Here is a 12,410-nt window from a genome sequence, read left to right as displayed (position 1 = left end):
TAATTCATCACCTGTCATTTCACTTCGTGGTGTACATTTGAATAAAACTGAAATGAGAAGCGAGCGTTGAGCGATGTTAGCAGCTGGGGGGGACCCCACCACATGTTCACGTCCCCATTTTTGGGGATCCTGTACCTAATTCCAGCAGCGAAGCCTCCGGCGTGGCAGCTGGAGCACAGCTCACCTGGGGGGCAGGCAGGACAGATGAAGCAATGCGTGGTTGAACACCGACCCCAATGACTTGAGCCCTTTCCCAGCAAAAAGCTTGATAAAAGATGCTTTATTTTAATTTTTTCTCTCCATCGCTTAGGTCCTTGCAGCATATGTTGATGGGAAAAAAAAAAAAAAAAACAAAAAACACAAAGAGTTGCCTGATTGTGTCCTGTTTATAAAAAAAACCGTCAGGCTGGAGCACAGCTGAGCCTGAGCTCCATAAGGCACTGTAACTTTGCACTATAAGAGAGGAAAAAAAACACTTTTTGTTATTAAACCTGCGCCCAGTACTCTCAAAAAGAGCCTGGCCTGAGTTCCTACACGACAACAAATAAAAGTACCATTGAGCAGAGAAGAAAAGGCAGCGAGGCTGCCCTCGGGGCTCAGAAGCAGGGTCACAGCCTTCCCCATCCCTGCACACCGCTGTCCGTGGCTCTCCTCCAAACATCAGCTTGCCGAAGGGTGGGAGCTAAATGGGATGGCAGTGTTCCCAAAAATTAAAAATTAATTAGCCTGGGTTCATTACACTGCATCCATCCTTCGAACCTGGCTCAAACAGCTCACAGCACTGAGTCCCCAGCTGGCTTCCCACTGCCCTGACACCTCCTAACTCGCAAATTTAAATTATTTAACTTAAAGGACGCCTCTTCCCAACTCGGGGACCCTAATCCTTCCTGCTGCCGTGGCAAAGGGAACGTAAAAAGTGCTCATTCTTCCAGTTTTGTCCCGAAATTGTTGTTGGTGTTTGGTACGGATCCCAGAAGTGGATTTAAAGATGGGACAGCAAGAGAGAAGGGCTGTTAGGACGCCTCCTGCCCCGTAGCAATAACGCAGGCTTCACAAAAAGATGACAGCGTGCCTCGTGCTCACCTGCTGTTCCTCTGCTCCACCTTTTTTTCCTATGTTTGTTCCTACAGAAAGACATATTTTTGAGCATGTTTGCAGCCCACGACATCCAATTAACCTCGCGGTGGAAAATAAGAGTGGGTAAAAGTGCCAGAGGTATTACGAAGCTGGGTAAGGGAAGGGAGGACAGTTCAGGGCCCCAGCTTTTGGGGTGGGATCAGGGAAAACCTTCCTGACCCGTCTCAGCCACACGGCTGCCACCTGGTTCTCTCACTCCACGTGTCCACGCCAGGCCGTGGTTTTTCTCTCGGTCTTTACAAACCTGAGGGAAACTCCTCGAGTTTTCGAGATGCTGGTCCTGGGAGGGAAAGGGTGCGGGGAGGACACTGAGGTAGGGCAGAGCACCTGCGGAGGAAGGAGGTAGGAAGAAAGAAGGCAGGAATGAGAGAATTTGAGCGTAAAAACGCCGAATCCAGGTCTGCAGCAAGGCCCAAGCTCTCTCCCCATCAAACCTGGCGCAGGATTTCCAAACCCAGCCAGGCTCCCGTAGCTAGCCTGAAGGGCAGACGCTGGAAGAGGTAAGAAGAGGCAAGAAGAGGCAAGAAGTGCAAGCTCGGGGCACCCAGGCTCCGGCTGCTTTCACCCGTTACAGGCTGCGGGGCCACCCCAAGCTCAAATCTCTGACACCAGCCCGAAACGGCGTCACTTGTAGAGAGCCATCTTGTTGCTCTGGTACATGTACATGTAGGCGTCGCAGAAGAGGCGTTTGGCCACCCCGTCCATGTCCCGGGGCTGTTCCAGGGCCAGCACAGCCAGTGGCAAGTCCAGGTATTTGGCGACTTCGGGGCACAGGGTCACCGTGGGGATGTTGAAGCCGTTCTCGTCACCTAAAATCGGGGAAAGGGAGAGACGTTTGAGTCCAAAAAGTGGCCCCAAAGGATGAGGGCCCACAGCCTGAGCAGTCACCATCATGCCTGGCAGCAAGTCCAAGCCTCGGCTGGGAGATCTGGGGGCCACCTGCAGGCTCGGGAAGTCCCCAGTCTGAATGCAGCCAGGGGACAAGAGCACCAGGAGCGACTCCCAAATATCCTTGCCCTGCTCCTGCTTTTCCCTGGGGTTGGCTTAAACGCATACTGGTGGCACTGGGATCCTAATTTATGGGTTCAGAGCAACGGGCTGTCCGTTGTCACACGAAGCTGCCCCCTCCCAGCCCCCTGCGTTCCCTCCGAAAGCTTCGGGCTCCTTTTAGGATCGGTGCAGAACCTCCCTGACGCTGCCCCGATGCAGAGCAGCGCCCGCCCCGCTCACCCTACACCCTCCTGGCTCCATCCTCACCGTGCCTGTCGGCCATGCTGTCGAAAAACATCCAGTGCTCGTTCTCGGGGCCGTATTTAACGAAGGAGACGTAGTGACTGGTCTCGATGCAGAGCACGGCGAAGAGCTCCATCTTCTCGCGGGGGACCCGTTGGCTTCCCTGGGGGCTCCGGCACTGAAACTCCTCCGGGACGTGCAGCCTGGTGGGTTTGTGGGTTCTGCGGCGGTAGTGGGAGTGAACCTGAGGGAAGACAACGGGGTGGCAGCGCTGAGAGGGCAGGACCGAGCCTGGCCTGCTAGGAAGAGGAGCGTGAAGTGGTCAGACCTCCAGTTTATCCTCCTCTGGACCCAACCTGGCCAGCTGCAGGGGCAGCGAGGGGAACGTGGGCGTTTTTGGGGGTTTAACCTGCTGTGGGGTCACCACGGCAGATGTCACGAGTGCCCAAAGAGACCGAATACCTGTTTGGAGCAGGTGCTGCAGAACTGCTTCAGGCCCGTAGGCGCGAACATCTTGTCCTTAAAACACCCCGAGCACTCCAGGGTGGCGACGTCGCCGCACACGCAGCACTCCCTGGGACCTGCAGAGGGAAAAAGGGGTGAGAGGAGGCAGCTTCCCTCAGCCTCAGCTGCAACCCCGCAGAATTGAGGCATTCAGGGGATGGGAATCACTCCACGATCCCACCTCAGCTCCTGCTCACGGCCCCAAGAGCCCAGCCCCGTCTCCTGGTGACTCCCACCACCGCCTAACTTACTGTCGAGCAGCAGATCGGTGATGTCCAGCTCTAAGGAAGGGATGATCTTGCTGAACATTTTGTATTCCTTTCCAAACCGCGGCATTTGGATAATGAAGCAAGAGGGGATCTGGGAAAACGAAGGCAAACGAGTCACTGCTCCAGAAGAGGCAAATCCCGGAGAGTTTCGTCTCGGTGCTGCTCCTGGGAGGAAAGGTTTTCTGCTCAGGTTATTCCCGAGGGCTGAGAGCAGCAGGGAAAGCACGGCCCTCTTCCCAGGTCAAATCCCCTACAACATCTCTCGGGGATGATCCACCAGATCCACTGGCAGGCGCAGGGATGGTGGAAAAAGCAAGAAAGAGGCAGCAGATGGCAACGAAGATGGAAAGGAGCTGAGCTCACCTCCACTAGCTTCTGGTCATAGGTCAGGAAGGAATGTTCCACCAACTGCTGTACGTCAGGAACCACCAGGTCCTCCTGTTTGTCCATAAATATCTGGTAGCAGTAACAGTCCAGTCCCTCGTGGCCTCCAGACCTGCAAGGACACGAAGCAAAGACATTTTGGTATTTTTAAACCAACTGCTACGGAGCACGACCAGCAAACTCCTTCTCAAATGAAGGATCTCTTTATAACTGCACGTAGAAAACCCACAGAGCGAGGCTTTAGGCATTCAAAAGGTGAGCTGTGAGCAGGTCCCCCAAAAACTCTCCATCCCTGAACTGGCAGAGAAAGGATTTCCTTCAGATGCCCCTCCGCAGGGGAGCTGCAGCACAGAGTTCCCTTTGTGCTCGGCCCTTGCGAGCGCTCCACAATGTGAGGCTTGGCCAACGGCCCCACAGACGAGCACAGAAACCGAACAATCCCCTTCTATGCTTCCCAACAGCCCGGTTATTTTGGCCTTCCTCCAGCCTCTCATCCTCTTTGTAGGGTCCTGAGAAACCGGGACCGCATCCACGGGGCTCCCTGTTTTGAGAGGCTGCGGGATCCGAGCCAGCTCGAACAGCCTGGACGCATCCCAAACGCATCCCAAGGCTGTCAAACAGAGCCCTCCACATTTCTCAGACCACTGCTTTCTTTGCCGAAGGCTGGCACGAGGTTTTTTTTTCAGCGTTTTCCAAAGGTGAAGCCTCCGGGGAGAATTTAAAAACATCTTTTCCAGGGCGGGCCCACCCGGGATGAATTGACAGCAAGCGAGATCACGGGCTACAGCTACTGGAGAGCAGAAAGCTGAGCACAAATCCCTGAGCTGTGCCTCCACGGCCTTGCTGAGAAGGTGCAGTAACACCTGGTGGTTGCGAGGCGAAGAACTCGTGAGCCTAGGGGAATTGCATCATTCGGGCCCGGGTAACTTACTGCAGTTTCAGGAGCGGCTCTATCCCCAGGATCTTCTGCATGATGAGGCTGAGGAACTCCTCGGGATCTGGAAGGGCAGAGAAAAGCAGGGGTCACTCCACAGGCGTTAACGGGAAGCCAAGACCAGGAGCAGGAATTCAAAGAGAAGTTCAAGAAACCAAAAAAAAAAAAAAAAAAAAAATCAGAAAGTTTCAGAAATTCAAGAAACCAAACAGTAATTAAACCACCCTCCAGCTAAAATAAATACACAGCCGTACGGAACCGCAGCTGCTGTTCAGTGATGAGCTACCTGCTGCTTCTAGGAGAATCAATGCCACTCGTTTGCTATCTGGGAACCCAGAGCTTGTTGAAATGATGTTTGGCACAACCTGCTTCGGTGTCATAAACTACAGGGAGCCTTGCTGAGCACAGACAGGGATGTAGCAATGGGAATTAGAGAGGTGGGCTCCAGATGTCGGCGTTTTCTGGCTTATTTTTAACCAAACTAGCATCTCTGAGGAACCCCAAATAATTTATCAGAGCTCGGAAGAGAAATTGATCTCGGCAACACGAGAAAACCACGCTGGATTCTGGCAGGGACTCCAGGGACGGATTTATCAGGGCTGATTCAAAGTATAAAGGTCAAGGAAATCCCCCTGATTGAAATTCTGCTCACGCGGTTCATCCTCTCCCCTCCTGGCAGCAGCTGCCACCAGTTGGGAGGCGGCAGAGAGCCCCAGCAATCCCCATCCTCCCATCAGACAAATGCCAGTCGAGAAGCATGGGGAGCTCTCGGAAGCTGAAAATATCTCACAGGCACTTTTTTTTTTTTTACATAAATGAGCAGCACAGCTCGCACATCAACGCACAGGCACGGGAGAAGCACGCAATTAAGCTGCCAGTTTGGTGCCTGGGTGAGGCAGCAGAGGCTGAAGCAGCTTGGGGAAGCACGTTACCTTTCTCAGCGTTGGTAAAGCTCGAGCATTTGCCCTTCTCGGTTAACTGCTCCCGAAGGTGCATCACGCTCCGAGCCTTGACGAAGCCAGTCCTAGAAACAAGAAGCAAAGCAGCCACAGGTGATCTCTCATTTAGAAATCGAAGCATCACAAGGCTTCTGCCGAGCAGGGGAAGCTCACACGTGTGCAGGAAGTGTTGGGACAGCATTACTGTCAGGGAGAAGGAACAACTGGAAGAGCTGGAGCATCCCCACGCGCTGTACTCACTTTCGGAGGGGGTTAACGATCTCCTCCCGCAGAATCTCCTGCACGTTCCTGTCGCACAGCGTGAAGGGCGTGAAGAGCATGGAGTCCAGCACGGAGGTGCAGGAGAAGAGGCTGGGAAGAGAGAGGGCTGTGTGAGTCCCGACGGGTTTGCAGCAGCAGTTAGAACCAAAGCCTTGTGCTCCGGGACAATCGGTGGGTTTTATTTCCAACAGGCCACGCGAACCGATGGCGGAGGGGTGAGCGCCAGCACATCTCCACAGCAAGACCAAAGCTGCTTTAAGGAACACCCGGTGGGAGCAAGGAAGCAGCCCAGGGAGAAGGAAATCTCGTACTCTGCAGCCAAAACTGCTCGTGGGGGCACCACCGAGTCTGTTCGGCTCCCAACACTGCTGCACAGTGAAGCTGGGACTTCCCGGGTGGTTTCTTTTGAAATATTTTTCCAGCCACTGCCTCCCCTCCAGTGACAGAAGCAGCACGGTCCAGTCCAGAGGGCTCCGAGATCTCAGCGCCCTGCGTGACAGACGCACGGTACCTGAGGTACTCACAAGGGTGCTTCAGGGCCTGAGAACCTCAGAGGTTAGGAAGGAGGGCAGGAGGCAGCGAGCTGCATCCCCCCGCGGTTATTTTCTGGTCTAGGGTAAGATTTCCAGCCACGTGGGGAGTCCGGGGAAGTGCTGCAGCTCTTAAACGATCGCTTTATGTTTGGGCAAACATCACCACCACTTACCTGAAGAGAGCTGCGTCCATGTAGCAGGAGTTGCAGTGGCCCTGGATCCCTTTCATCCGCCCTCGCAGGACGGACACCGCGTCCTCATTCCTGAGGGGAGGAAAACTGACGGGAGCATGGGGAAGAGCTTCGTGCTCACCTGCAAGAGAAGCAACACAAGCAGCTCCCTTTTAGCTTCCCACCTCGGCTGGGACCGCTCTTGCCCTTCCCCAGAGCCCCAAAAGACAGCTCAGAGGTCAGCGCAGCGTTGTTCTGTGCTGCTCCTGCTGGGACTGAACCATGCTGGGATATGAATTGGTCTCTTTAGTCATTTATCTGCTGGAAACGGAGAGAAAACCTGCCCTTCCTCCCCAGAGCAACCCACAACGCCTCTGCCACTGCTGCGCCAAGCAAGACAAGGAGAAAAACACGAACAGGCTGGTGCTGTGTTATATGCAAGCTCTTTGGAAAGACCTTTAAGATGTTCCACGTCATTTTAAATCCTATAAAATGACCTACGTCCACCTTTGAACATTAAGTCGATTTCTCAGCGTGATATTTTTTGATTTTTTCAGTGTTCTCCCTTTACAATCCCATCTCCTCTCTTCAGCAGGTCCTTCAAACAATCCTCCCCTGTCCCTGTCCCTAGTTTCTGGGCAGTCCCTATGGGAATCCTGCATTTTTATTTACTTTGATCTCATTTACAACATCTTAAGTGGCTGTTCCATTTCATCTTCTCTGCTCTGGAGGCATTTCTCCCTATTTAAATGACAACACCGACCCGTTCTTCCCCGTGTCTTCCTGTGAATGTGTTACCACATCAAACTCAACATTAAAACGGGTTTAATACTCTCACTTTCCAAACTTCCCTTTATTTCTCAGTCCCCGGGTACCGTTACCTCCTGCCTCCAGCTCTCCGCAGCCAAAACCAGCATCTCTTGGGACACTCCAGGAAAGCACCGGGGATGAAACCACCGGGCAAAAAACTGCACAAAGGGCTCCCCTGTAGCCTGCTTTGGCCCAGCACGGCACCGTGTCCCCCTCTCCCAGAGAACTTACTGTCCTCCACGAGGTTCAGGTCGCTGCCGCGCGAACTCTGGAAGCGGACGTCAGGCTGGCAGGACTGCAGCTTCACGAAGAGGCCGCGCTTCGGGGCGCAGTGGAAGTAATATTTGCCCAGCCACTCGCCAGCAGTGACCCCCTTATCTTCATCCTGGGGGGAAAAAAAACATCGAGGAACGCCATGAGAGCAGGTTTTATATGAGGCAGGTGTGATTTCCCCTATGGCCATTTAGGATTTTAAGAGCTGTGCACAGGTTTTGGTGCTGGTTCGCTGGCTGCTTTCACCTACTCTGGTTATTTTTTTATATTTATCGACCCCACTTGTAGGATTCTCAAATTATTTTGCCCCACGCTCCAATAACTGCTCCTGAAGACATTAAATAAACCCTCAGAGTCTCTCTGCAGCTCTTCCTCCCCATTTCAAGGGGGCACACAGCCCTCCCTGGCTCAACCCATCCAATTAATTCAGGATCGGGTGTGCTTGCCCTCATAGTCCAGACCCTGACACGCCAGAGCCTCGTCTCTGCTCAGGCTGTGAAATCATGAGCTGAAGGTCTTCAGGTTGCTTTGATTTGCGACCTGACAGCTTATAAAACACCCCAAAAAGGAAAGAACCCACGAGGATCATCGAGTAAAACTCCTTTTGCTCCTTACCAGCTCAACTCCTGCCATTTTGTGCTTGATCTGGGGGAGGTACCCCAGCCAGCGGATGATTCCGAACACCTGATTGCCCTTGTCCAAGGTGATCTGGACCATGGAGTTCACCTCCAAGGGCGGGTTCCCGCTCTCGCCCTCCTCGCCGCTCTCGCTCGCCTGCCGTTTCGGTTGCTTCGCGTGGCCCAGGCCCACGTCAGAGCCGAAGGCTGGAAAAACACCTGGGAGGCAAAAAAAAAAAAAAAAAGCACATCAGGAAGGCGTCAGGAGAGACAGGAAGGCGACGTTTAGTGACAGCCACCTCAGGATCCCGTCGCCGTCCCTAATAGCAGGTCGGCTTTGAAATTAGAGACTAAACGTGCAAGCACAAAGCTGAGCGCCAGGGCCACGAGCTGGAATCCTCCGGAAATGTCTCGATGACAGGGCCAAGCTGGTCTAGCAGCTTGCTGAGGGCGAGAGGAGATGATTCCACCCCTTGTTTCCTTGCTCTCTCCAGCCCCGGAGCTAGCACAGCCCTTCGCAGAGCCATTTCAGGCAATGGAAATGGCAGTGGGGGTGTCTCCGGGTTATTTTTCTGCCTTTAGCGAGGTCAATTCAATGGAAAGTCTAAAGACAGCTCCCCTCGGTCTGGCCTGGACATCTGCACAGCATTTCTTGACGGCAACAGAGAAATCCTACAAATCTGTTGGCTTGTCCAGTGATTCCCAACACCACTACCAGCATCTGTGCCTTCCTGGGATCCTCTGGCATCAGCACAAGGCTTGCTCCACCTCCTACAGCTAAATTAAAGATTTTAGCCCATGGAGCTTTCTGTCCTAGGACATATTTACGCACCGTGATCTCTCTTCTTCTTCCTGCTAAATGGCAGGCTCAGCTCAAGGTGCCTAATGCCAAGCATGCTGCAACCAACTTGAGATGTTTCTACGGATCTTTCAAGCCTCCTGATTTAATTAGTTGGGACTAGAGAAGGTTTTTTGGACCTTCAGCTCATGGGTAACCCGCAGAGAAGCGCTAAACGCTTGAGGACACGCACGGTGTGGACCCATCTGATGACAACCTACTCTGAGAAATCAGGTTTTCCTTCACGACGGAGTCCAGAGGGATTTCTCTGAAGATGTCAGTTGTTCCTTCTTCTTCCTGAAAGGCGCAAAGAACACATCAGCTAAGCGGTTGGAATATGAACCAATTTTTTCCAAACAGGCCCAAAGACTCTGCGTGAAACCTTTTGGACGCTGCTTCCGCTCCTCTTTAAGGCCTCACTCGTATAAAATTTCAAACAAACGGGGATAAAAAGAAAAAATAAAAAACACAAAAGATAATCAGGAAAAGGCAACAAAGCTGCTCTTACCGGGCAAACCTTCACGAACCACTGGGATCCCTCCCTGTAGACTGCCATCGCTATTCCTTTCCTGAGGACCTCGTCCACGTAGAAGCTGACGGCGTCCCCCACCTTCACGGGCACCCCCTCCTCCGCTTCCACTTTTGGCTTTTGCTTCCCGGGCTCGTTCTCCGGGCCGGGAGTGAAACGGATTTTGCTGAAGGGCAGGAAGATCCCGCAGCCGGGCTTACACTTGAAATACTCGGTGCCGCGGTAGGAGCCGTCGCTGCGCCCTCTGTTCTCCCCCTCGCCCTGAAAAATAAAGAAAAAGAAGCCGGAAAAGCTCGGCGTGGTGACAAACAGGAGGGGGGGGAAAAAAAAAAGCAGCAGCTTGCCCTTTTTTGCCCGCTCACCTGTAACTCCACCCCGAAAAAGACCGGGGACAAGGCAGCCAGGGGGCTTTTGTGGATGCTCCCCACGTAGCGGACGACGCCGGGGAAGTGCTGCCGCTCGATTTCCACCGTCACCTTCTGGCCCGGCCCGGCTTGCAGAGCTGCCTCGAGGCTCAGCCTCTCCAGGAAGGAATCCAAACGTTCGCTGGGGCCGCCGATGCCCAGGAGGAGGGCGGCCACCTCCCTGCGCACCGGCTGCAGGATTTCCACGGTGACGGCGACGGTGGAGCCGTCGTCCAGCATCACGACCTTGAGGAAACGAGCCGAGGGCCGGTCGGCGAAGCTGCGCAGGTAACTCCGCTCGCTGCAGAAGCAGAGGCTGCCGGGGGGGAAGTATTTGCTGCCGTAGGCACAGCCCTCCGTTAGGATGTAGTAGCAGTTCCCATCCCCGACCGAAGGCGGGAGGCTCATCGTCGGCGCCCTGAGTTGTGAGAAATAGGAGAGTCACGTCAGGGATGAGCCACGCGTGATATTGTAGGATTTTATCAGGTTGGAAGAGGTTTTGGGAGGTCTCAAACCCAGCAGCGCACTCAAGCCCTCGTCCGTCTGAATTTGGAGCGTCTTCCAAAAAATTTTGAGTGTCTTCTGCCTTGTTCTGAGCTGCAGCACCAGCCCACCCTCCCGGGGAGGACAGATCCCTCAGCATCTACCCCAAATTCCCCCACTTCAGGCTCATCGCATCGTTAAGCTCTGCCTTCTCCTGCAGCTTACTCGCTGAATGGGGGTAAAGGCGAGCTTCTCCCTTTTAAAAATCCTCTAAAAAGCCACTTTTGGTCTGAAAAAGTTGCCTCGAAGCAAATAAATGCTCCAAATGCACGCAGAGCATGGAAACCACCTCGGTGCTACACCAAGATCCTGAAGATCACCACTTTAAAAGCAAATACGTCCAAATTAATTAAATATCCGGGGTGAAAAGGTACAAATTTGTCCATTGCTTTCATGTAATCGGCCCCTGCTGGCTGATAGCGCACCGAAACAGGACCCAGGCTGCTTGTTTTAATATTAAAAAGGGAGCTTAAAAGCTCTTAAAACTTCAAAGAGGAGAGAGGAGGAATCGAGAGGCGGCGTTAAGGGAAGTGGAAGGGCTCACGGCAGGAAACGTGAAGGCAGCTGTCGGACAGAAAAACAGAGAAAAATAAAAACAGAGAAAAATAAAAACAGAGAAAAACAAAAAATAGAGAAAATAAAATCGAGCTAATTTCTGATCGTGCAAAGAGAAAAACAAGAACAAATTCAACATTTTCCTGATCTCGCCGGCACCAAAAGCTTTGTGATTCGCTCCCCGGGTGACAGAAATGAGCGTGAGTTCAGACAGACGGGTGGCATTGGGGTCTTTGAGGGCTTTTTGCTGTCCCCCCCCCGCAGCAGGAGGGGACGGGGGCACGGTGGGGACAGCGGGGGAAGCGTCCTAGGTGACAGGGACATGAGGGAGGAGGAGATGGGGATGACGGGGATGGGGGAGAAGCACTGGGTGGGTGGGCTGCCACTCTGCTGTCCTCAGGGTCCCCCTCTGCCACCTTGCTGTCCCCAAGGGACCCCTCTGTCCCCCTGCTGCCCCCAGGGCCCCCCTTTGTCCCTCTACTGTCCCCAAGGCCCCCCCATCTGCCACTCCCATGTCCCCACAGGTACCCCCTCTGTCACCCCAATGTCCTCAAAGGTCCCCTGTCACCCTGCTGCCCCCAGGGACCCCTCTCTCCCCTGCTGTCCCCAGGGTCCCCCTCTGCCACCCCAAGGTCCCCAGGGCCCCCCTCTGTCCCCTGCTGTCCCCAGCTCCCCCCTTTATCCCCTGCTGCTCTCAGAGGTCCCCTGCCACCCCAATGTCCCCAGCCCCCCTCCTCTGTCCCCCTGCTGCCCCCAGGGCCCCCCTTTGTCCCTCTACTGTCCCCAAGGCCCCCCTCTGCCACCCCAATGTCCCCAGAGACCCCTCTTTCACACCCCTATCCCCAAGGACCCCCTCTGTCCCCTGCTGTCCCCAGGGTCCCCCTCTGCCACCCCCTGTCCCCAGGGTCCCCCTCTGTCCCCAGCTCCCCCCTTTATCCCCTGCTACTCCCAGAGGTCTCCTGCCACCCCAATGTCCCCAGGCCCCCCCTCTGTCCCTCTGCTGCCCCCAGGGCCCCCCTTTGACCCTCTACTGTCCCCAAGGCCCCCCTCTGCCACTCCCATGTCCCCAAGGCCCCCCTCTGCCACCCCAATGTCCCCAGGGACCCCTCTTTCACACCCCTATCCCCAAGGCCCCCTCTGTCCCCTGCTGTCCCCAGCTCCCCCCTTTATCCCCTGCTGCTCCCAGAGGTCCCCTGCCACCGCAATGTCCCCAGGGCCCCCCTTTGCCCCTCTACTGTCCCCAAGGCCCCCCTTGTGCCCCCCCACATCCCCAGGGACCCCCTCAACCCCCCAAGAAACCCCCTCCACTCCCCCGGGGGTGCCTCAGCGCGACCCCAGCGATGTCCCTCAGTGTCCCCATGTCCCCCCCGGTGTCCCCGTGTCCCCCCCCTTGTCCCCGTGTCCCCCCCCTAGCTCCTCACCGGCCCCCGGCCGCGGCCCTCACGGAGCCCCCTCAC

At 54.8% G+C, this 12,410-nt stretch overlaps 1 protein-coding gene across 1 annotated transcript; it reads right to left on the bottom strand.

The window, feature by feature from the left end:
- Nucleotides 1–285: 285 nt before the first annotated feature.
- On the bottom strand, nucleotides 286–10,798 carry LOC309874645 (ubiquitin carboxyl-terminal hydrolase CYLD-like). The gene is made up of 15 exons (XM_082753029.1): nucleotides 10,383–10,798; nucleotides 9,814–10,273; nucleotides 9,431–9,712; nucleotides 9,144–9,219; nucleotides 8,083–8,303; nucleotides 7,426–7,579; nucleotides 6,388–6,526; nucleotides 5,661–5,771; nucleotides 5,394–5,485; nucleotides 4,459–4,525; nucleotides 3,507–3,639; nucleotides 3,126–3,234; nucleotides 2,833–2,951; nucleotides 2,395–2,614; nucleotides 286–1,946 (listed from the first exon to the last, which is right to left on the bottom strand). The coding sequence occupies exons 1-15, from the start codon at nucleotides 10,496–10,498 to the stop codon at nucleotides 1,762–1,764; spliced, it is 2,484 nt and encodes an 827-aa protein (XP_082609155.1). The 5' UTR covers nucleotides 10,499–10,798; the 3' UTR covers nucleotides 286–1,761.
- Between the last annotated feature and the right edge of the window lie 1,612 nt (nucleotides 10,799–12,410).

Source organism: Aythya marila, assembly GCF_965140915.1.
Source record: "Aythya marila genome assembly, chromosome: 2".
NCBI lineage: Eukaryota > Metazoa > Chordata > Aves > Anseriformes > Anatidae > Aythya > Aythya marila.
The sequence above is the reverse complement of the archived record's forward strand: the minus strand, read 5'-3'. Positions and strand labels throughout refer to the sequence as shown.

What these genes read in the sequence shown, in the direction of transcription:
- LOC309874645 (XM_082753029.1), bottom strand. Translation starts at nt 10,498, where the DNA reads ATGCTGAGGGATCTGTCCTCCCCGGGAGGGTGGGCTGGTGCTGCAGCT. An exon ending in TCAGACGGACGAGGGCTTGA is followed by an intron (nt 10,274 to 10,382) that starts GTGCGCTGCTGG and finishes CTCACAACTCAG; the next exon opens with GGCGCCGACGATGAGCCTCC. An exon ending in ATGGACGCAGCTCTCTTCAG is followed by an intron (nt 5,772 to 6,387) that starts GTAAGTGGTGGT and finishes CTCTCTTCCCAG; the next exon opens with CCTCTTCTCCTGCACCTCCG.